Source organism: Telmatherina bonti, assembly GCF_933228915.1.
Source record: "Telmatherina bonti genome assembly, chromosome: 8".
NCBI lineage: Eukaryota > Metazoa > Chordata > Actinopteri > Atheriniformes > Telmatherinidae > Telmatherina > Telmatherina bonti.
In genome coordinates this window covers 13,748,274-13,769,671 of record NC_136626.1, presented here as the reverse complement: position 1 = coordinate 13,769,671, position 21,398 = coordinate 13,748,274, and the positions used below count along the sequence as shown (strand labels likewise).

The 21,398-nt window shown below is 40.8% G+C and overlaps 1 protein-coding gene across 1 annotated transcript in view; it reads left to right on the top strand.

Annotated features, from left to right (window-relative positions):
- Nucleotides 1–21,398, top strand: part of hmcn1 (hemicentin 1) — a gene marked incomplete at its 5' end in the record, with an annotated part of 83,138 nt that overhangs the window by 52,750 nt on the left and 8,990 nt on the right. The window contains 53 exons of the mRNA XM_079244567.1: nucleotides 600–776; nucleotides 913–1,064; nucleotides 1,492–1,615; nucleotides 3,353–3,528; nucleotides 3,703–3,799; nucleotides 4,170–4,292; nucleotides 4,400–4,555; nucleotides 5,195–5,476; nucleotides 5,601–5,768; nucleotides 6,700–6,813; nucleotides 7,018–7,104; nucleotides 7,215–7,406; nucleotides 7,526–7,699; nucleotides 7,786–7,899; nucleotides 8,037–8,182; nucleotides 8,278–8,428; nucleotides 8,598–8,795; nucleotides 8,869–8,982; nucleotides 9,074–9,261; nucleotides 9,684–9,780; nucleotides 9,938–10,099; nucleotides 10,479–10,592; nucleotides 10,698–10,900; nucleotides 11,112–11,193; nucleotides 11,299–11,430; nucleotides 11,586–11,735; nucleotides 11,916–12,075; nucleotides 12,368–12,492; nucleotides 12,586–12,769; nucleotides 13,119–13,216; nucleotides 13,304–13,582; nucleotides 13,681–13,877; nucleotides 14,018–14,099; nucleotides 14,487–14,623; nucleotides 14,729–14,870; nucleotides 15,036–15,180; nucleotides 15,272–15,399; nucleotides 15,488–15,644; nucleotides 15,862–15,983; nucleotides 16,072–16,236; nucleotides 16,451–16,558; nucleotides 17,334–17,471; nucleotides 17,548–17,682; nucleotides 17,829–18,098; nucleotides 18,503–18,693; nucleotides 18,831–19,044; nucleotides 19,171–19,305; nucleotides 19,386–19,576; nucleotides 20,058–20,139; nucleotides 20,280–20,549; nucleotides 20,641–20,811; nucleotides 20,909–21,079; nucleotides 21,192–21,362. Coding sequence (XP_079100693.1) covers nucleotides 600–776; nucleotides 913–1,064; nucleotides 1,492–1,615; nucleotides 3,353–3,528; nucleotides 3,703–3,799; nucleotides 4,170–4,292; nucleotides 4,400–4,555; nucleotides 5,195–5,476; nucleotides 5,601–5,768; nucleotides 6,700–6,813; nucleotides 7,018–7,104; nucleotides 7,215–7,406; nucleotides 7,526–7,699; nucleotides 7,786–7,899; nucleotides 8,037–8,182; nucleotides 8,278–8,428; nucleotides 8,598–8,795; nucleotides 8,869–8,982; nucleotides 9,074–9,261; nucleotides 9,684–9,780; nucleotides 9,938–10,099; nucleotides 10,479–10,592; nucleotides 10,698–10,900; nucleotides 11,112–11,193; nucleotides 11,299–11,430; nucleotides 11,586–11,735; nucleotides 11,916–12,075; nucleotides 12,368–12,492; nucleotides 12,586–12,769; nucleotides 13,119–13,216; nucleotides 13,304–13,582; nucleotides 13,681–13,877; nucleotides 14,018–14,099; nucleotides 14,487–14,623; nucleotides 14,729–14,870; nucleotides 15,036–15,180; nucleotides 15,272–15,399; nucleotides 15,488–15,644; nucleotides 15,862–15,983; nucleotides 16,072–16,236; nucleotides 16,451–16,558; nucleotides 17,334–17,471; nucleotides 17,548–17,682; nucleotides 17,829–18,098; nucleotides 18,503–18,693; nucleotides 18,831–19,044; nucleotides 19,171–19,305; nucleotides 19,386–19,576; nucleotides 20,058–20,139; nucleotides 20,280–20,549; nucleotides 20,641–20,811; nucleotides 20,909–21,079; nucleotides 21,192–21,362 — 8,241 coding nt within the window. The remainder of the gene's footprint in view (nucleotides 1–599; nucleotides 777–912; nucleotides 1,065–1,491; nucleotides 1,616–3,352; nucleotides 3,529–3,702; nucleotides 3,800–4,169; nucleotides 4,293–4,399; nucleotides 4,556–5,194; nucleotides 5,477–5,600; nucleotides 5,769–6,699; nucleotides 6,814–7,017; nucleotides 7,105–7,214; nucleotides 7,407–7,525; nucleotides 7,700–7,785; nucleotides 7,900–8,036; nucleotides 8,183–8,277; nucleotides 8,429–8,597; nucleotides 8,796–8,868; nucleotides 8,983–9,073; nucleotides 9,262–9,683; nucleotides 9,781–9,937; nucleotides 10,100–10,478; nucleotides 10,593–10,697; nucleotides 10,901–11,111; nucleotides 11,194–11,298; nucleotides 11,431–11,585; nucleotides 11,736–11,915; nucleotides 12,076–12,367; nucleotides 12,493–12,585; nucleotides 12,770–13,118; nucleotides 13,217–13,303; nucleotides 13,583–13,680; nucleotides 13,878–14,017; nucleotides 14,100–14,486; nucleotides 14,624–14,728; nucleotides 14,871–15,035; nucleotides 15,181–15,271; nucleotides 15,400–15,487; nucleotides 15,645–15,861; nucleotides 15,984–16,071; nucleotides 16,237–16,450; nucleotides 16,559–17,333; nucleotides 17,472–17,547; nucleotides 17,683–17,828; nucleotides 18,099–18,502; nucleotides 18,694–18,830; nucleotides 19,045–19,170; nucleotides 19,306–19,385; nucleotides 19,577–20,057; nucleotides 20,140–20,279; nucleotides 20,550–20,640; nucleotides 20,812–20,908; nucleotides 21,080–21,191; nucleotides 21,363–21,398) is intronic.

Here is a 21,398-nt window from a genome sequence, read left to right as displayed (position 1 = left end):
TATATGTCAAAGAAAGAAACATTAAATAATTAAATCATTTGATACACAATAAATCCAGGGTGAGGGCAGATGGTGATTTGAAAGTGACATAGGATGTATGACTGTGTGAGAAAATGAGCTCAACAGATAATTCATAAAAATTGGTTTGCATCACTGGAACCAAAAGGATAAGGAGATGTGGAACAATTTATACAGTCACAGATTGCTGTCTCACAATTCTGGGAAGGGTGGGAATTTTATGGATAATAAGTATTATAGACTTCCACAGCTGTTGTTTCTCATCACAAAGTTTAGTTAGAAGGGATGCGGCTCTTTTCATGCAAAGCATTCCTAAAAATGTCTGAAGCCACAGCTCACCTTTCAGCCGGTCTGCATCTTCCCGCTTCATTGCAAACCAATTCCTTTTCAGATTTGTCTGTTAACTTTAGACAGCTGATACAGCAATACAACTCAAAAGACACAAAACTGGATTACAGTGAAGAGAAGAGCCAACATTTTTATCCAAATACTGTACAAAATTTCACCAAAAAGCTTTTATTTTACTGCGTCTCTAAACTATTTGTCAAAGGTCAATTATCTTCATTATCTTTACGCCTCAGCAATCACTTGGTACAAAGATGGCCGACCCCTGACCGGTGCAGCTGGTGTGTCGATGCTGAAACGTGGCCAGGTGCTGGAGATTGAGCGGGCGCAGCTGTCTGATGCTGGAATGTACAAATGTGTGGCTGTCAACCTGGCTGGAGCTGCAGAAATATTTTATAGCCTACAAGTGTTTGGTCAGTGTTCTTTTTTTCTTTTGTATTTTTTAAACCTGTTGCAGTCATGATGCTAATCCGTTGTTTATCCAGTTATGACAACTAGGAATGCAAACAGCACGTCTGAAGTCCATTCTCTTCACCGTTGTGCTCACAGTGCCGCCGATCATCTCCAGCCGTGGTGGAACAGTAACAGTCGTGGTGAATGAGGTTGCCAGGTTGGAATGTGAAGCCTCCGGCGTTCCCATTCCCAGTCTCACATGGCTAAAAGACGGAAGCCCCGTGGCAAGCATTGCACATGGCATACAGGTGACTGTCTGCTCGCCATTTAATAAATCAGTTTGTGGTCACATCAACTTGTGAGGGGAATGTTTTTTTGTGCAAAATTGCCTCTTATCAAGACTAAAAATTGGATTTTCAGATAAATGTAACAGCAAGCGTTGATCACTAACACTTGTTGATCTCTTCTTTTCTAAAAAACTTTCTATTGTTTTTGCATTTTCACATCAAGTTTTTTTTTTTTTTAAGTTTCAAGTTTAGTTTTAAGTGACATTGGTGATGGGTAGGTGCTACACAAGCTCATGCTTCTGCCTGCACCTTTTTTAAAAAAAATTTTTTTTAATGTTTTATTTATTTTAAGTATACAATAAAAATAAAACTTAAATCGTTATATTGGTTCAAAACGAAGCATGCGATGTCTTTAGAGTGTTCTGGTCTGTTTCTGTGTCCCCCTCAGGTGTTGTCCGGTGGCAGAGTGTTGATGCTAAACAGCGCACAGGTTAGTGATGCTGGCAGATACACCTGTGTAGTGGTAAACGCTGGAGGAGAACAGCAACGAGAGTACAACCTCAACGTTTATGGTGAGGAAATCTATTCCACATGGATAAAACATCACTGCATGTATTCATACATCTTAAAACCACCGTTGATCCTGTTGCTCGTCTTCTATTCTTGAACTAATGTAAAACATGTTAAAAGAAGATGGACTGAAGTTGAAAACTTAACAAGAAATATAATTTATTATTGAAGCTGCTGAGGTCCTCTGAGATTCCTCGATAGATTGACAACAAAACTTGAACCTGCAGACATTTCATCCACTAAATGCTGATCTGCTGAACATGGATCGAAGTTGTAAACCCCTTTTGTGCTTGGAAAATACATATAAAATAAACAACAAAACAAAATGAAAAACCTTTAATGCAAACATGCTTAATTTAGTTAATTTAGTCCATCTTAGTCTGTGTCAGTGTGTTATAGTGGGTTTAAATTCAATGTTTTGATTATGAGTGGGAGGTTTTCAGTCTTGGTCACACTTCTGGCTCACAGATGAAACCTTTTTAAACAAACAATAGCAACATTTTCACAACTATTATGATCTAGTCTTTAAGAAGATGTTGCACAAAATGCATTTTAAAAGATTGTCTGACACTGATAATGTCTGACACCTCAGGGAAACCATTAGAATGACATGAGCCCAGCATATGAGCTGAATGTTTGCTTAGCAGTGGTTCAGGCTTCATAGCTGTTCATAGTTGTTGTGGCCGAGTGGTTAAGGCGATGGACTAGAAATCCATTGGGGTCTCCCCGCGCAGGTTCAAATCCTGCCAACAACGAAGTAGTGCTTTTTCAGCTGTACAGAGTAAACAAAGCAGATTGCAATTGTTTGGATTTGCTCAATGCGGAGCGACACCGCACTGGAAAGGACAGTAGCAGTGCAGTAACGTTGAGAAAAGGCACTGAAAGTTGCAGATGGGGAGTACTTACAGGCAGTATCTTCACCTGTGCACCACAATAACAATGAAAAAAGGTTTATTTAGGTCGGTTGAAGTAACTAAGAAATAAAAGCAAAAAAAAAAACCCAACTTGCAGTCAGAAACAGAGGCGAACTTGTGCCTGTTTTTGTGCTTTCACATTGACTTAGGTTTTGCTTGACCAGTAACTTCATTGCAAGACATATAAGTCTAAAGTTATTATCTACAACAGGTTAGATTTGCCAAAAAAGCGTGGCTGTCTCATATAAAACTGATGAAAAGAGGCTTGGATGAAATACCTCCTGCACTAGATAATGCTTTCAAGGACTTCTGTCTGGTGTTAATGCAGACATGATCATTTACAGGGTGGAGATATCCTAGGTTGATGCTTTGCAGTTTTCTGTTAATTTCTCTCAGATAGTTGCCTTCTGTAAACTCACACGTTTCGGCTTTGGCCTCAAAGATTTCCAGACCAAATATGTGTCATATTCATGTTGTGAAAAATTCCAGCAGCACCTTGTTGTTGAGTTATTCCCCGTTTAAGTGCTCCTTAGCAACTTCTGGCTTTTGTTAACTTCTTGGAGATTAAGCCTCTTTCATTTACAAACTACACGGAAGGAATTACTGTTTAAATAGCTACAGGTGCCTAAAGAAATTATTCTTCTGATGGATGAGGTAATCTGAAGATCTGCCTGAACAAATAGTAGCATGACTTCACTGACTAATTTTACGTGAACTGGCTTCAAATATACAGGCTACATGTTTCATGTCAACACTGATTTTTACCCAAAGAATTTACTCAGGCTTCAAAATATTATCAATGACTTGTATTCATGTTTGCCACAGTGCCACCTAACATCAAGGGGGAGGAGGTCAACGCAACAGTAATGCTTGGACATCCAGTGGAGCTCCACTGCCAGAGCGACGCCATCCCTCCACCGAGACTTTTGTGGAGAAAAGATGGCCGCCAGCTCTTTAGGAAGCCTGGTCTCACTGTCTCCGCAGATGGAAGTTTACTTAAGGTAAAGTTTGTCAGAGGTTACACAACCAGCAAGGAAATGCACCTTATAGGGCTCTCATTGATCGTTTGACTTATGCTACTGGTTTCTTCATTGGTTTGGGTGTCATTGCATGAATCAATGCAGTGTTGTTGTTATTATTAAACTGAGTGACTTATTTATGGATTTAATTGGCAGGTTGACAGTGCTCAGGTGCAAGATGCTGGCAGATATACCTGTGAAGCCATCAATGTTGCTGGAAAAACAGAGAAGAACTATAACCTCAATGTCTGGGGTGAGCTTGTTTTTATTTCCACCTTTCAATTTCTTCTTGAAAGAAGAGATGCATTTCTTTAAGATATTTTTATGTGGAGTAATAACAAAACTCAGAGTTTTTTTTTTTAACTGACTTAAAACCTTTTTTTTTTAAACATTTCTTTCTGTCTCTTTCTGTTAAATTGTTCGTGTCAAAAATAAATTCTATATAGCATATCATGGTAAAAAGTCTTAAGAGTAACATTCTTAAACAAGTTTATTTATTTATTTAATTGTCGTAACACAACTTTAATTCTTCTGTTCATATAAAAAAAAATTTGATTCAAAATCTGTCAATATGGTTGAATGTGATTTGACTGCCACCTGTTGGTGGCCTGTTGTCATTGCAGTTTCTCCCAGCATCCGCGGGTCACATGAGGTGTCACCTCTGACGGTAATTCAAGGAGGTCTCATCACTCTGGTGTGTGAGTCTAGTGGCATACCACCTCCCAACTTGACATGGAGGAAGGATGGTATGTGTGCAAATGTGTGAAAAAATGGACAAGAAATCAAAATAAGAGTATAGATTCTATGTGGGAGGTCTGTTTAAGCACTATTCTGAGTTTTCTCCATATTTTAGGTTCTGAACTCAAGTTGGACCAGCGGCTCAAGGTTATATCAGGAGGCCGCCAGCTGCAGATCTCTACTGCTGAGAGGTCAGATACAGCATCTTACACCTGCACAGCCTCCAGCGCATCTGGAACAGCCTCCAAGGAGTACAGCCTGCAAGTTTATGGTATGTATGCCACATCAGTTCATCCAATGATCAAATAATTTTCAGCAGCTTGATTTTTTACATAAAAAAGGGGCTTTGTACCGTCTGTGAAATGTACTCAGATGCAGGATGGTGAAATCTCTAAAAATCTACCTTTTAATGCAGTTTGATCCTGCTCTGGCATCGAAGGTTGTGTGTAATATAAATATGGAGAATACAATCAGAGAACAGTCTGCAAACATACAATGTTATTTGAAATACACTGGGTAGAAAACCTTCTTTATACAGTGTTTTAGCAAGAAATTCTCTTTATGTAGTACTAATTAATGTTTGTCTGAATGTTTGGGAATGTAATATAGTAAACATTATATTCATATAATTGAAAGCAAACAGTATGTAAAAATGAGGATACATCAATGAAGTACTTTGAAATTTTAAATTTTAACCTAAAATTGTCCTTCTGGTATGCACCAAGACCCCCATCTGTTATTACATTTAAAAAAAGAAATAGTTTTATGCTGAATATGAAAGAAAACAAAGTGATCAAAAATAGTCACTTGTCCCATAAAGGGTTAACGATATGTTGTAAAATTACCACAGCTTGTTGTGGTCTTGGTGTCATTTTAAAGATACACAACTCTCCCATTTTTCCCATTTCAGTTCGCCCTTCCATCAGATACACTGACGGGGACTCTGATGACGTCACAGTGACAAAAGGGAGTGACGTCACCCTTCAGTGTGTTGCAGAGGGTGTGCCACGACCAGCGATCACATGGCTGAAGGATGGACGACCCATTACAGGCCATCATGTTGCAAAGATCCTGAACGAAGGGCGATTGCTGCAAATTAAAGATGCTAAAGTGTCAGACACAGGGCGATACACCTGCATTGCTGTTAATGTGGCAGGCCAGGCAGACAGCAAGTATGACATCAGTGTGCATGGTATGAATTTGTGATCTTTTAAGCTGATTTATTTATATGTGTTTATTTATTCATCTGAAGTTTGGAGCATTACAATTTACTCATCCTCCTGTTCCGTTTCTTCACTGTCTTTCTTATCATCCAGTCCCACCCAGTATAATTGGTCAGGTGCAGTTTCCAGAGAATGTGAGTGTTGTGGTGAAGAACCCTGTCGCTCTGAGCTGCGAGGCTTCGGGTGTCCCTCTTCCTGCCATCTCCTGGCTGAAGGATGGTCAGCCAGTTAAGGCAACTGGTTCAGTGCGCATCCTCTCAGGTCAGTTTGCATTTGATTGTCTGAGCTTAAAGCTATAAAAACAAATAGTGTCCATTATTTTTCAGAACTGTCTTATGAAGTGTTGCAAGGCAAAGTCAGTATTAGTTTAAATCTCATAAAATAGTTTTTTTGTAAATGATCTTTTTTTCAGATTATTAGTTAAAGTGGAAAATAACACAATAAATCCGCCACAAACTAAAGGAGCAAGGTGGAGAGAAAACTGGAGGCAGTCCAGACTTTTTTCCAACTGCCCTGATGAGAAATGTGTGATTGCTAGCTGACAAAATGAATGAACTTGAAGAGTTTTAAAGGACACAGAGGGAATACAAAGAATGCAGTTTAATAAGTAGCAATAAGACATGGCTGCAGGAACAAATCTAAGACTACCGGCTGCACTGCTGAGCAGACCGAGAACAAGAGACTGAGCAGAAAGCTAAGAAATGAAATGTTGCACTGCTTTTCAACTTGGATATGTCTTGATAAAGGAAAAGATCTGCACACAGGACATTTAACTGTGAGCAGTTTACCTTATGAGATTAAAGAGTGAAAAAGGCTGGGTCTGGGCTGGAGCTCCAGGAGCTGATAGGAAAATAAGGCAACACAAACTGTTGTACATTGGGGACAATTATTTACCCACTCTCCAAACAACACAAATGAGATATCAGAGTCAGCTGTCAGAGGCTTATTTACGTAAACTGCAAGACAAAAAGATATCAAAAGTTATACTTCCAACATCTATTGCCTTCTTATAGAAATTATAATGTTTCCTCAAAGGTTTAAAAAATATTTTTCCTTTCATTTAATTTTCACTCATCGGTCCTGATTTTCAGAGAGGACTCAGGAAGTTGTGTATTCTTCTTCGTGTTTAATTGTACTTGGGAGAGTGAAGATGCTCAGATGAATTACGCTAATCGCCATGTTTGATGTTTAGGTGGACGCAGTCTTCGTCTAATGCATGCTGCAGTGGAGGATGCTGGGAGGTATATTTGCATCGTATCTAACAGTGCTGGAGAAGAAAGGAAGAATTTCGACCTCGACATCCTTGGTAAGGAGGCAGTAGATGCCTGTTATTGTGGTTTTTAGCTGATTCCTTTGAATTTTTTTTTTTGTAAATTTCCACTTTTAAGGCGCTTTGCAGACAAAAAACAGTTTTGCAGCTCTAAGATATTTATGTTTGAGTGCAACTTGTAAGGAGGCACTGATCAGGCACTGCGAAAGACGGAAAACCATTGATTGGTGTGTTTAACAGTTCCACCAAGTATTGTGGGAGAGGGAACGGTCGTGGACACCAAAGTAAAGGAGAAACACAACATCACCCTCACCTGTGAAACATCAGGTAAATTACAAAGTTTCCTGATAATAAAGGGTTTAATCAGTCCTTAATGTGAGTTAAAGTAAACAAACTTTGTACTTGCAACTCTTGACTTCCTTTAAATGATTTCCCAGGTAACCCCGTGCCAGAGATTAAATGGCTAAAGGATGGACAGCTGTTGTTGCCTGACAGGCGCCACCAAGTGTTGTCTCATGGCCGCTTCCTCCAAATCTCTGAGAGCCAAGTTGCAGACACTGGCAGGTACAGCTGCCTAGCGTCGAACAGCGCAGGAGACCGCAGCAGGCATTTTAACCTCAATGTTCTGGGTATAAAGACACATATTCTCAATTTCTAATGTTTTATCAAATCAAACAAGCAACCTGAGTTGATGTGCAGTCCAATTCATAAACTACTTATCGTGTGTTTCTGCCCTTTCATTCACCAGTATCTCCCACCATTGCTGGGACTGGCCCAGATATTTCTCCTGAGGAAGTTACTGTAACCCTGAGCAGCCCCACCTCTCTGGTGTGTGAAGTCCAGTCTTACCCTCCTGCTCTGATCACCTGGCTCAAAGACGGCACTCCGTTCGAATCCACTCGCACTGTCCGAGTCCTTCCAGGTATGAGATCAGATTTCTACTGCAAGACATGCGTAAAATGACCAAATAGTGCAGCATTTTTCTGAACCGTGTTGTTTTTTTTACAGGTGGGCGAACGCTGCAGATTCTCAACGCTAAAGAGGAAGATGCTGGAAGGTACACCTGTGTGGCTACAAATGAAGCTGGGGAAACACTGAAACACTATGAAGTCAAGGTTTATGGTGAGATTCCCGCATCCTGAAAATGTGTATCAGTCATCAGATTTTTCCTAAAAACATCGCTTTAAGATGACAACAAGAACATATTGATCAACACTAGAGCATTAGCTAAATGTTAAATTAGATGTTTTTGACTTTAGTTCCACCACAGATCAATAAGAATGACATTCCTGGAGAAGGACTGGCTCCGAAAGAGGTCAAGATAAAGATCAACAGCACACTGACTCTGGAGTGTGTTGCACAGGCTTTTCCCACTCCAGCACTGCAGTGGTATAAAGACGGACAGGTATGGATTTAGAACACCTGGCTTCATGTTCCTGTTTATATGTGTAAGATGCAAAACGAGATGCCATAATAACTTCAAAAACGCATTTTCTACAGATTCTGCAGACAGATGACCACGTATCCATTACAGCCAATGGCCGTATTGTTCAGATCAAACATGCTCAGGTGTCGGACACAGGGCGCTACACCTGCATTGCTACTAATATAGCTGGAGAGGATGAGAAGGACTTTGATGTAAATATACAAGGTGAACTGGGTTGACTCATGCTCCAGGTTAACAGAGACTAACATCAAAGACTACTGACACTGCATCCTCCGAGATACATCCAGAAATATGTGCTGTACTGTGTTTCAAACCTTATAACCAAAAACAAAGCTCCTCCAAGTGTGGTTAAAATATGTCCTGCTCTTTTCAGTTCCCCCGAATTTCAACAGACCTGGTGGAGTTGGTGACACAATATCAGCTTCTGGTTTTGGAGGGGATGCTCGGGATGTGATTCTGAACAACCCCATCTCTCTGTACTGTGAGACAAATGCTGTGCCTCCTCCAACACTCACCTGGTACAAAGATGGACAATTACTGACTTCAAATGCCAAAGTCCTGATCTTACCAGGTAAGGCAGATGAAAGGAACAGCTAGAAAGAAGTGAAATGGGACATAAAAATTCTTGCTGTTATAATCCTCAGGTGGGCGAGTATTACAGATCCCCAGGGCCCAAATTGAAGACTCCGGCAGGTATACTTGTGTGGCCATCAATGAAGCAGGGGAAGACTCCATTCAGTATGATGTTAGAGTTTTATGTGAGTTTTCGATCAGTTTATATGCTGTGAAAAAGTCTTTTTAAAAGAGCCACCTCTCACAGTCTTATGTTGTATATCTATCCTGCCCCAGTACCTCCAACCATACGTGGAACAAACAGCGACGTGCCTGATGAAGTCACTGTCCTGGTCAACAAAACCACCCAGCTAGAGTGTCATGTGGATGGGAATCCCTCACCCAAGATCACCTGGTTTAAGGACAGCCAGCCAATCAGCTCTAAGGATTCATATAGGATTTTGTCCAATGGGCGAACGCTTAAGGTAAAAACAAGGAAACACAGAGAGAAATGGGTTAAAACATTTTTAAATACAGTAATATATATTTTAAGTTATAGTACATATATTACTTTAAAGTGTGTCCAAACTTTTGACTGGTCATGTATGTGTTTATAATTTCTGAAATAGATCATTTGTTAATTCTGACTCCTAAATGTTGCCATACAATCAAGCAGAAATCTCATATTTTGGGGGGACAAGGTCCATTGCAGCGTGGATAATGTTACATATTAGTTAGTTTGGCATCTTTTCTGTATTATTTTTTCTTTTTAGTTTTCTGTTCAATTTAATTTTTTTTGGTGTGTTTCCAGTGTTTGCCCATTACATTGACTTATTTCTAACCAAGATAATAGGTACCATAGTCACGTTTTGTATACTTGCTTATGATATCCTATTTTCTGCATCAGATGTTGACCGCTCAGCTATCTAACACAGGCCGTTATGTGTGTGTGGCTGAGAATGTGGCTGGAAGTGCAGAAAAGCACTTTAATCTCAACATTCATGGTAAGTTATTGGAGGGAATACTGAATAACCCATTTTTTTTGTTAGATTTATGATGCATCTACCTTTTTTATGTAGAATTGTGTCATTTTCATCTGATAAACTAAATCTTTTTGAAGATATTTGCTACATTTCCCGCTGTTTCTTTTCTGCCTTGCAGTGCCTCCTACCATTATCGGTGTGAGCTATGACAATGTGACAGTGGTGGTGAACAACTTTGTGTCTCTTTCTTGCGAAGCTACTGGCTTCCCTCCTCCCACACTGAGCTGGTTGAATGACAGGGGCCCCATTCAGGCCAACAGTAATGCTCTCATCGTGCCAGGTACTGCAAACTGATGTCTGCACCTTCAGGGTCACCAGGAAAACGGTGACATCAAGTAAAACTGTACACTAAATATATTTAAATATTATGATGCTAAATACTTAACCAGCATGATAAAAAAGGTATTAAAATACTTTATATTCTAACCGTATTTCAATTCATTTCTATTCAGCTTTATTGCATGGCTCCACTTCACACGTCTCTGGACAATTTAATGACATCAATTAGTGAATAGCCTTGTAAAAGAAAACCAACAGATTGCACTAAATCTTGACTCCGATCCAATCCCACATACTGAGCATGCACAAATCAACAGTGGAAAGGAAAAAGAAACTTCCTTTTATACATTATTTATATTTGTTTCCATTTGTGTGTTCAGGTGGTCGTACTTTACAGATTCTTAAAGCCAAGGTGTCTGATGGGGGAAAGTACATCTGTGTGGCCTTGAATGCAGCAGGAGAAGCTTACAAACACATCTATCTCACCGTGTTTGGTCAGTCCACACCTATGTTGTTCGTACTGTACTGCATGCTTTTGACCTTCCGGCTTTGTTTTACATCATACAGTAAATGATTTTCATTTCACCTCTACTTTGCAGTTCCTCCCAGTATCCGGGGCAGTAACAGGGACTCCCCCGTGGTGATTAGCGTGCTTGTTGGTAAATCTGTAACTCTAGAGTGTGAATCCAATGCCATCCCTCCTCCTACCATCACCTGGTACAAGAACGGTAGGGTGGTGACAGAAACGGCCAACTTAAATATCCAGGCAGAAGGACGGATCCTTGAGATCAGCGGCTCAGAGGTGAGAAACACCAAATTGTTTGTTCAGTAATTTCAATGATCACAGCAAGTTATTTCTCTTTGTGTGACCCATTGAGCCATTGTAGATACCTCAATAAATTACATCCTCATCCAAATTTATTTTGTTTCCCAAAAATGAACAAGTAGTTGCAGAGAAACAGTAACATCAGTCAGAATTGAAAACACATTGTTTTTTTTATGTTTTTTTAAAGGTGACAGATACAGGACAGTATGTGTGCATGGCCACCAACGTTGCTGGACAAGTAGACAAGAACTTCCACTTGAACATTCATGGTAGTCTGTTCTAAAGTATTATTTGTTCACAAGTCTAAAACATGTACTTGGAAAAGAAGACATCACTATGCAGAATGATATCTAAGAGATCTTTTTTCTCTTTAGTTCTTCCAAGTATTGACGGTCCAGCAGAAGAGAGTGTTGTGGAAACCATCAGTAACCCCATTTCTTTTGCCTGTGATGCTACTGGAATCCCCCCACCTAGTCTCACTTGGTTAAAAAATGGACACCCCATTGGTAGGCCTGGTGTAGCTGTAATGTTATTTGCAAACTCACAAATTATATTTATGACTGTAAATTCCTTCAGAGAAGAATCTGTTTACCAGTCAGCTTCTGTCCTTTTTGCAATGAAAAAAAAACATTTTACACTGTTAACTTCTTGTTTCCGTTAGAGAACTCAGACTCTCTGGAGATGCATATCTTCTCAGGAGGAAGTAAACTACAGATTGCAAGGTTGCAGCTTTCTGATAGTGGCACATACACGTGTTTGGCCTCCAACATTGAAGGCAAAACACAAAAGAGCTACCACCTCACCATACAAGGTACATGCTCATCTTGACTGACAACCAGTCTAGTTGCTACAGTGTGCCTACTGGATTCATATTGTAACCAGATTTAACAGTATGGTAATTATATGTATAATCCAAATCCATTTTTAATGATAGCGTAAGCATTTCTACAGCTATCACCTGGATTACAGCTAACTGGTAATTCTCTCCTAGTCCCACCTCGTATCTCTGGATCAGAGATGCCCAGTGAGATGGGAGTCCTGGTAAATGAAAGCACCCAGCTCATCTGTCAAGTTCAGGGAACCCCTACTCCTCTCATCCAGTGGCTGAAGGATGGGGAAGCCATCAACAATATGGGAGACAATAGATTCAGGTACAGAAAAACGTCCCACCAGAGAAAAGCAATGAAAACTAGAAACTGGCATTTCTGTCGTTATGACAGGATAGACATATTCATAGCAAGTTGGATGAAAAATTGAAGACAGTATTAGAAAGTCTTTGGTATGAAATTTGTACACATAATGACTGAATTAAGATATTGAGAATCATTTGTCCAGCATGGGGCATTTGATTTTCACCATGAAGGAGACTAAATACCAACTTTGCCGGAAGGTTACAATGGATGTGTAGTTCTGTAAAGAGATGTTTGGTGTCTTTATGCTCAGAGTCAGTCCAGATGGCAGCACACTCGTATTGACCAGAGCTCACCCTGAAGACAGCGGAAAATACACCTGTGTGGCAACCAACACTGCTGGAGAGGAGGACAGGATATTTAATCTGAATGTGTATGGTGGGTTTCATATTTTTTAGTTCACACTATTCACATATCTGTTCGATTTTCTAAATGATGACACAACCAGTTTTCCCTTTTACTGACCTCCAGTGCCTCCTGCGATACTTGGAAACAGTGAGGCTGCAGAGGATCTGATCACCGTTCTGGACAGTTCTGTCAGTATAGAGTGTGTTGCTGCTGGGTCTCCTCTGCCGCAGCTGCACTGGCTGAGAAACGGCCTGCCTCTGCCAGTTTCCTCCCACATACGACTTCTTTCTGCTGGACAGGTGCTTCGGTAGGTCAGTGGACAGGGCACCTGAAAAGGATTGCCCTGCAGTTGCATTTGCTTCTTGTAAATGTAAAAGTGGCGGTCTAGCACTTTTTTAATTATTAGGGTAAATAACAGTTAGATATTGTCAACTTTATCATGAAATATAATCTCAGTAACACTTAAGATTTTGTCTAAAGTCAGTACGTCGCTTCAAGAAAAATGTATGACCTGCATGGTCATGGGAAGCTTTTCTTGGCGCTACAGTCATGAAACCACAAAAACCAGAAGGATGTTTAGAGAGTAGACAATTAATTTACATTGACAAGCTGATAGTTGGATTTTCAGTGAAACATTGTAACTTATTATCTGTCAGGATCACACGAATCCAGGTGTCTGATGGTGGAAGCTACACCTGCGTTGCATCAAACAGGGCGGGAGTGGACAACCGACAGTATAACCTTCAGGTGCATGGTGAGCTGATCAGTAAATGTCGTTGGAAAGTTCATAGTTACAACAAATAAAACAAAAACCAATGAGTTTTTTTATGACTGTCTTTAGTTCCTCCTGGTTTGGATGGAGCAGGAAGCACAGAAGACGTGACTGTCGTCAGAGGAAACTTAGCTTCGTTGCTGTGTATCGCTGATGGGACCCCAGCCCCTGACATTTCATGGTTCAAAGATGAAGTGGCTCTAGCCCCTGACCACCACATCTCTTTCCTCAAACTCAATTCCACTTTACAGATTATCCAGGCCCAGATTAACAATACAGGTCACTATACCTGCATGGCTAACAACACTGCTGGTCAAGCTAGCCGTTACTTCAATCTGAAAGTTTTAGGTTGGTAACAGACTTTAATTCCAAGTCCTTTGTTACATCCTTTTTGATTGATTAATGAGAAATAAATTTGATTTTAAATTCACCTGTGCCTTCGTCAGATCCTCCACACATTGAAGGCTCTGGAGAAACATCAGAAGTAACTGTGGTTGTTAATAATGTGCTGGAGCTCCAGTGTGAGGCTACAGGTATCCCTCCACCTTCTTTGACCTGGCTGAAGGACGGACGCCCACTCCCACAGACAGACAGTCTGCGTCTCCTTCGCGGGGGAGAGGTTCTCCGTGTGGCATCCGCACAGGTCGGTCATCTGGGACCGCCGTCATGACATATGTGATATTTTTACATTTACCTCGTCCAATATGTGCTTCATATGACAGCAGAAGAGCAACAGTTTAATATTATCCAATCTTATTCTTCCTCACACTTGTTCCCCTTCAGCTGGAGGACACAGGCAGGTACAGCTGCTTAGCAAACAGTCCGGCAGGAGATGATGACAAAGAGTTCCTTGTCCGAGTGCATGGTGAGTGAAACAGATGAGAATACCACATGACATTGGGTTGATCTATTATGCAATGGTGCTTATTATTTTATTTGATGGCGGCAGGCAGGCAGCAGTCTTTAACCAAAATAATGTTTCTATTTGGCATTATTTTGCTGAAATAAGCAAAACATTCCCAGGAAAACTCTTCATGCATGTAGGGCTGGGCGATAAGACCAAAATCTCACATCACTATATAGCTCATTTTATATCCCCATAACGATATACATAATGATATAAAATTGTTTGCATTCTATCAATAAGGCAAAATGCCCTTCCTTGTCAAACCTGTTTAAACATCTGGTGAGATTTTTTTTTCTTTTCTTTTCTGAATCCTTACATCTTTTTTTCTTTTCAATGCCACCTCAGTTCCACCAAACATTGCAGGAGAAAGCACACCTCAGGATGTGTCAGTCCTGCAGAACAGACAGGTAACCCTGGAGTGCAAGTCTGACGCTGTTCCACCTCCAACTCTGACCTGGCTGAAAGATGGCAAACCACTTCAGGTCAGTTATAAAAAAAAAAGAATTAAAGATCATCACAAAACTACCAGCATAATGTGACCATCTTGCCTGAATCATATGTAAACATGATTTCCTTCCTTTGTGTAGGCCTCTGCTCGTGTACGTGTCCTGTCTGCTGGACGCTACCTACAGATCAATGTGGCAGAGCTCAGCGACAGAGCGCAGTACACCTGTGTGGCGAGTAACATCGCTGGCAAGACAACGCGACAGTTTAACCTGACTGTCAACGGTACAGTTCTGTCCCTTTTCTGGTAGAAAAACACATTTCCCTACAGAGGATGAGAAAGCCTGAAAGTGAATAAAGTTATTCACAATAGCTTTATTCTTTATCTCTTAGCTTTTTATAGACTACAATTCATCATAACAATACTAGTTTGAACATTTGTCCCCTCAGTGGCTCCAGCTATCAAGGATGGTCCTCAGATGGTGTCCGTGCACGTTGACAAGCCAGCAGTGCTTGAATGCATCGTTAATGGTGTGCCTCCACCCCAGGTGACCTGGAGGAAAAATGGTGTAATACTGGCAGGAAACAACCCCAGGTAAAGCGCACCAAACCTCTCTTTTTTTTTTCAAGTGTTTGACGACATTTTCACAGAATCTGTCTTGCATTTAACATCTGCCCGTGTGCAGGTACACATTTGTAGAAGATGGGTCTTTACACGTCCACTCAGCTCAGGTGACCGATACTGGTCGGTACTTGTGCATGGCAACAAATCAGGCTGGGACTCAACGCAAGAGAGTGGATCTGCAAGTATATGGTTGGTAGTAAACTTGTAAAATTGAAATGAGTTGACATCAAACCACAGTCATGCAATAAATTCACAATCCTTGCCTTTCATCTTTTAGTACCTCCCTCCATCGCTGACAGTCGGACCAATGTGACTGTTATCGTCAATGTGCAGACCACCTTATCTTGTGAGGCCACCGGCATTCCCAAACCCTCTGTCAGCTGGCAGAAAAATGGTCGAACCATCAATACTGACCAGAATCAGAATATGTACAGGTTGAGCCAGGTTTTCTCCCTCTCTTTACTAATTTTAAGATATTAAAACTTTGACTCTTTCTGAACAGAAATTCAAACACATTTTGGGTACTTATTCTACGTAGAATAAATGAATCTCTACAATTCTGTGATAGAATTATTTTGCAGTCTGAAAGGTAACATAATCTGTAGTAAAACTCTTTCTAAATATTAAAATGACTTCCTTTCATTTTTTTAGATTGCTATCATCAGGCTCTCTGGTCATCATAGCACCAACAGTGGAAGACACAGCAGTGTACAAATGTGCGGTCTCTAATGAAGCAGGGAATAACTCCAAATCTGTCAACCTCGCTGTTATCGGTGACTGAACTTTGTTATATTCAATTAACCAATTTCATGGCATAATAGTGGCATACCTCAGTATAATTGTTCTCATCTGTCCCACCAGTTCCTCCATCGATAGCGGATGAATCCACAGAGCTGGTTGTAACCAGACTGTCCCCGGTGGTGATTGCTTGTACTGCATCTGGTGTCCCAAAGCCCACAATCCACTGGAGCAAAGATGGGGTGAATCTGAATAAGAAGGGAGAGGGCTACAGCATCCTTCCAACAGGTGAAAGTTATATCAATATGTGCAAATTATGTTCATGGAATATCTCTGAATATACTGTCATCTTAAACAAAATGAATAAATGAACTGTATTGTCACTTTGGATGGTCTTAAAAACTATAAGATTATTGGACTGAATTTCAGTAGCTGCATATAGAATGCTACTTTAACATTGTTGAATATATTGAACAACTTGTGTGTGTTGATCTGCACTCAGGTCCAGTAGAGATCCCATCAGCTGAGTTAAGTCATGCTGGTCGCTACTCCTGCAGAGCCACGAATAGCGCAGGCTCCACTCACCGCCACGTGCAGCTTACTGTACAAGGTAAAAAAAAAAAATTATAGTCATATTATCAGACACACTGCTTTTTAAGGCTGTGCACAGCAAAACTTATGACCAGTGCAATATTTTTAATCTTTAAATTTTCATTTCAATCTCAAACAAACAGGCAAATCATTTGTATTTTTGATCTTTTAATTCTTATTTCTGGATTTCTAGAATATGTCCTAGATAGGTTATATAATGTTTTTTTTTTTTTTTTTTAGAGAAACTGTGTGTATTTTGTCTAGAAGATGCAATTTAAAACATAAAACTGCATGCTACATGTTACATATGTTCTTCACTCTAGAGAATTTACCAGGGTTAAGAGCAGACAGTTGTTAAAACACTTGAGACATTACTTGGATTAAACATTGGTACACCATTTCAAACTGGATATGTGTCAATTTCTCCCAAAATAAACTGCAACACATTTGTATCACAAGGCCCTAGATGTGCTGCCTTCACATTTTATTTGTTGTGTATTGAGTTTTTTCTTGTTTTTAGGCATATTAACAATATTCTAATGTGGATTTAAATAAAATATATGACTTTTATTCCAAAAACAGCTCTTAATTTAATATTCCATATAACTGGTTATTCTAAATCTTTTTTGAGAAGCAGATAACAAGACAAAGAGGATTACTACACACACGTTATATAAGGCAGTTTTAAAGACAGACAGTTGATTAGAATATGTTGAATCAGTGAATGAATTTTACTTCGGAGTTCAACAACTGCTTGGCTCTCAGCATCATCCTTTCCTCTTCCCGCTCCTTAGAACTTCCAGTAATGCAGTTGCATCCAGCCACTCTGGATGTGATCATCAATAGCCCCTTCACTCTGCCCTGCAGAGCCACAGGCACACCCAGACCCACGATTACCTGGCAGAAGGAGGGAATCAACCTATCCACCACAGGTAATTATCCTGTGTATGTGTGAGTCAGTGATCATAAGTAACTGGACATGACAACATGAGTCTTGTTTCACGGTAGGTGGTGGTTTCACAGTGCTTCCTAATGGAAGTCTGCAGATTTCCAAGGCATCTTTGTCAGACTCTGGGACATACATTTGTGTAGCTCAAAACCCCGCAGGCACTGCACTGGGCAAGACCAAACTCAGAGTGCAAGGTAGGTGAAAGAAAATAAGAGAGAAGGACGGTTTTTAACCGTCTCTGGCAGCTTCAGAGCTGATCTTCATGTAGATGCATGTTTCCTTCGACTGTCAAAGGATATATTAATCATGTGTACTACACATCGTATTTCTATTTGCACAGTTCCTCCAGTGATCCATTCAGAGATGGAGGGATATGTGGCCCCTGTGGATTCCTCTGTGACGCTGCAGTGCCAAGCTGAGGGCTCCCCTCCTCCTTCCGTCACATGGCACAAAGACGGCCAGCTGCTGAGTGACTCCGTACGCCAGCGAGCGCTCAGCTCTGGATCTCTGCAGATCACCTTCATTCAGCCTAGTGATGCTGGACTATACACCTGCACAGCTGCAAATGCTGCAGGCTCTATGAGCTTAGATATGGGCCTCATCGTACTGAGTAGGTTCTACTTAGTTTAGCACTTTGAAGCATAAATCACACAATATTTGGAGTTAATATCAGACTTCTGTCTCTCTTTTGGGGTTTCAGGCTTTTTGTGGGTAAACCACATTTAATTTACTTGCACGAACATCTGCGCATTATATCATGTTTTTTAGTGAAGCATTTAGTTCTTCACATTTCTGTCCATACATCTAAATGATTCAATGTTTTGTCCCATTAATGGCCCCAAAAATGGAAGATTAACTTTGATGGTTACACGCTGATTGGGGGTATCTTTACACCTATATATGAGATTAAGTCTGCTAATGTCTAAATAAAAGGCACAACAAATGAAGGCTAATCTTTAAATAAAGTCAAGACAACTTCAGAAGGATTTTAACTGTTTTCATCCTTTACCTCAGTTCCTCCCTCCATCCGTGGTGGAGAGCAAGAGGTTGTGGCAGTGGAAAACAGTCATGTCCAGCTGGTGTGTGCGGCAGAGGGCATCCCACAACCCACACTGTCCTGGGAAAAAGACGGTATTCCCTGCAGTGAAGGTGTGGGGGAGTATACAATCCTGCCATCTGGGGAGCTGGTTATTGACAGTGCTCAGGTATAAAAAGAAATAAACAGAGCAGATGCTCTGTTTGCAGATAACTTGTAAATAACTTTGCTTACACCTGTCTGTTTTATGAATAATTGTGCTTAATGTGAAAAAAACAAAAGAAAAACCCTCTGTCTCTGCACCAGCCTGATGATGCCGGTAGTTATACCTGTGTTGCCGTGAATTCAGTCGGGCAGGACAGTTGGACGGTGACGCTGTCTGTTCATACCCACCCTGTTTTCACTGAGCTGCTCGGAGATGTGGCCCTCAACAAGGGAGAGCAGCTCGTGCTGACCTGTAGTGTCAGCGGCATACCTTTACCCAGAATCACATGGGCCTTCAACAACAACATCATCCCAGGTTTCATGAATAAAGTTCTTTTCATGGATTTACCTGTGTATTTTTCAGTGATACATTTCTGTAAGTTTTCCTTTTTTTAAAAAATGTTTTTCCTGTTGATTTTTCCATTTACTCTTGACCATCTAGTTCACTATGATCAAATGAACGGCCACAGTGAACTGAAGATAGAGAGAGTGAGCAAAGACGACTCTGGTACCTACACCTGTTTGGCAGGAAACAGCGTCGGAACCATTAAGTCTCTGGGATTTGTCTATGTTAAAGGTAAATAAACATTTTCATGCAACATTTCGGCTCTTCTTCATCCTCCTGCTCTCTACTTAGCTTATGTGTCTGTTCTCCAGAGCCTCCCATCATCGATGGGGACGTTCATGCCAACCGAATCGAACCCTTGGGTGGCAATGCCATCCTGAACTGTGAGGTACGAGGAGACCCACTGCCAACCATCCAGTGGAGCAAAAATGGAATAAACATTCAGATCACTAATCGAATCCGTCAGCTGGACAATGGTTCTCTGGCCATCTATGGCACAGTGGTAGGAAAGCTCATTTGTTTGACATTAGTTAAAGGTGGAGTATGTAAAATTTTCAATATTTTCTAAATAAATTAACTAATAAAATAACTACAATCATAAACATGTAGTTTCCAGTCTGTCCATATTTGATGCGTTATTAAATTACAAGTTTAATTAATGACAAATGACAAAAAGCACTTTTTTTTTTTTACTGGTAGGCAAACATTTAAGAAGGGTCTTTGTCATTAATTAAACTTGTAATTTAATAACATCAAATATGGACAGACTGGAACCTACATGTTTAAAAAACTATTTAATTATGATTGTAGTTATTTTTTTTAGTTAATTTATTTTGAAAATATTGAAAATCTTACATATTTCACCTTTAAACATGCTGATTTTAAAAAAGGCTCTTGTGATTCAGCGGTTTGAGCTGCATGTCATCAGCTCAATACATCCGTTTACTTCTGTCTTTTATTGTTGTCTTTATGATGAATCACAGAGTGAAGATGCTGGCAGCTACATGTGTGTAGCAACAAATGATGCTGGCGTGGTGGAGAGAAGTGTCACCCTCACTCTGCAGAGTATGTTTTTACCTGTGCCTGTACACTCAAACTTTAAATATTGCAAGTATAGCATTTTCTGTGTGTGTGTGTGTGTGTGTGTAAAAACACAAATGAAGTAAATTAGCTTTTAATTTGGATCAAATTACTTCTTCTTGTAGGTGCACCCACTATCGTTGTAGAGCCGGTGGGGACAGTGGTGGATGCAGGCACCACAGTTGTGCTTAGCTGTCAGGCAGAGGGTGAGCCTAAACCTATGATAGAATGGGCCCGGCAAGGGCGCCCCCTGCTGGTGAACGAGCATTTCTCCACTTTGTCTAATGGTTCCCTGAGGATCAGTAGCGCTCAGAAAGAGGACACTGCTGAATATGAGTGTGTGGCCAGAAACTTACTTGGATCCGTGTTGGTTAGAGTTGGCCTTACTGTACGAGGTGAGCTTCCCATTGGTCAGGTTTTCACTGCATCTGGCTTACAAAAGAGCATATTCCAAATAATATTTCTGATTTTTTTTTTTTTTTCTAGTCCATGGGGGCTACTCTGAGTGGGCAGAGTGGGGCCATTGCAGTGTATCCTGTGGTGTGGGAATGCAGAAGAGGCTGAGGGAATGTAACAATCCTTTACCTGCAAACGGGGGCCGTCACTGTGTAGGATCAGACATGGAAACGCGCAGTTGTCATGGAAAGCCGTGTCCAGGTCAGACCGTTGACAATTCAACCTGTCCTTTTACTGATTACATTGTAAACAGTTTGCAAACTGAACCCTCAATAACATTATTTTTTTCCATCTGCAGTGGATGGTAATTGGTCAGAGTGGTCCTCTTGGGAGGAATGTTCACGAACCTGTGGTCAGGGCAACAGGACCAGGGTCAGGACCTGTAGTAACCCACCAGCTCAACATGGAGGCATACCATGTGAAGGAAAGGCAGTGGAAGTCATCATGTGCAGCGTCAGACCGTGTCCAGGTGAGAAATCATCGTTTCTACAAATGAAAAGAGAAACAATCCACTGTGGAAAAATGTTGTAAGACTGTGGTGTGACTTTAGGTGTGAGGTGTTTTTCTTTATACTCTCATAGTGGCAGGTAACTGGGGATCTTGGTTACCATGGAGTCCATGTAGTGAGACCTGTGGAAAGGGCATGCAGTCCAGAATCCGACTGTGCAACAGTCCTCCACCAGCGTTTGATGGGCCGCGTTGTGAGGGCACAGACACCCAGTCACAAGTGTGCAGAGAGAAACCTTGTCCTGGTAACAGCAGGATAATTGTTTGAGTCGCAGCTCTTG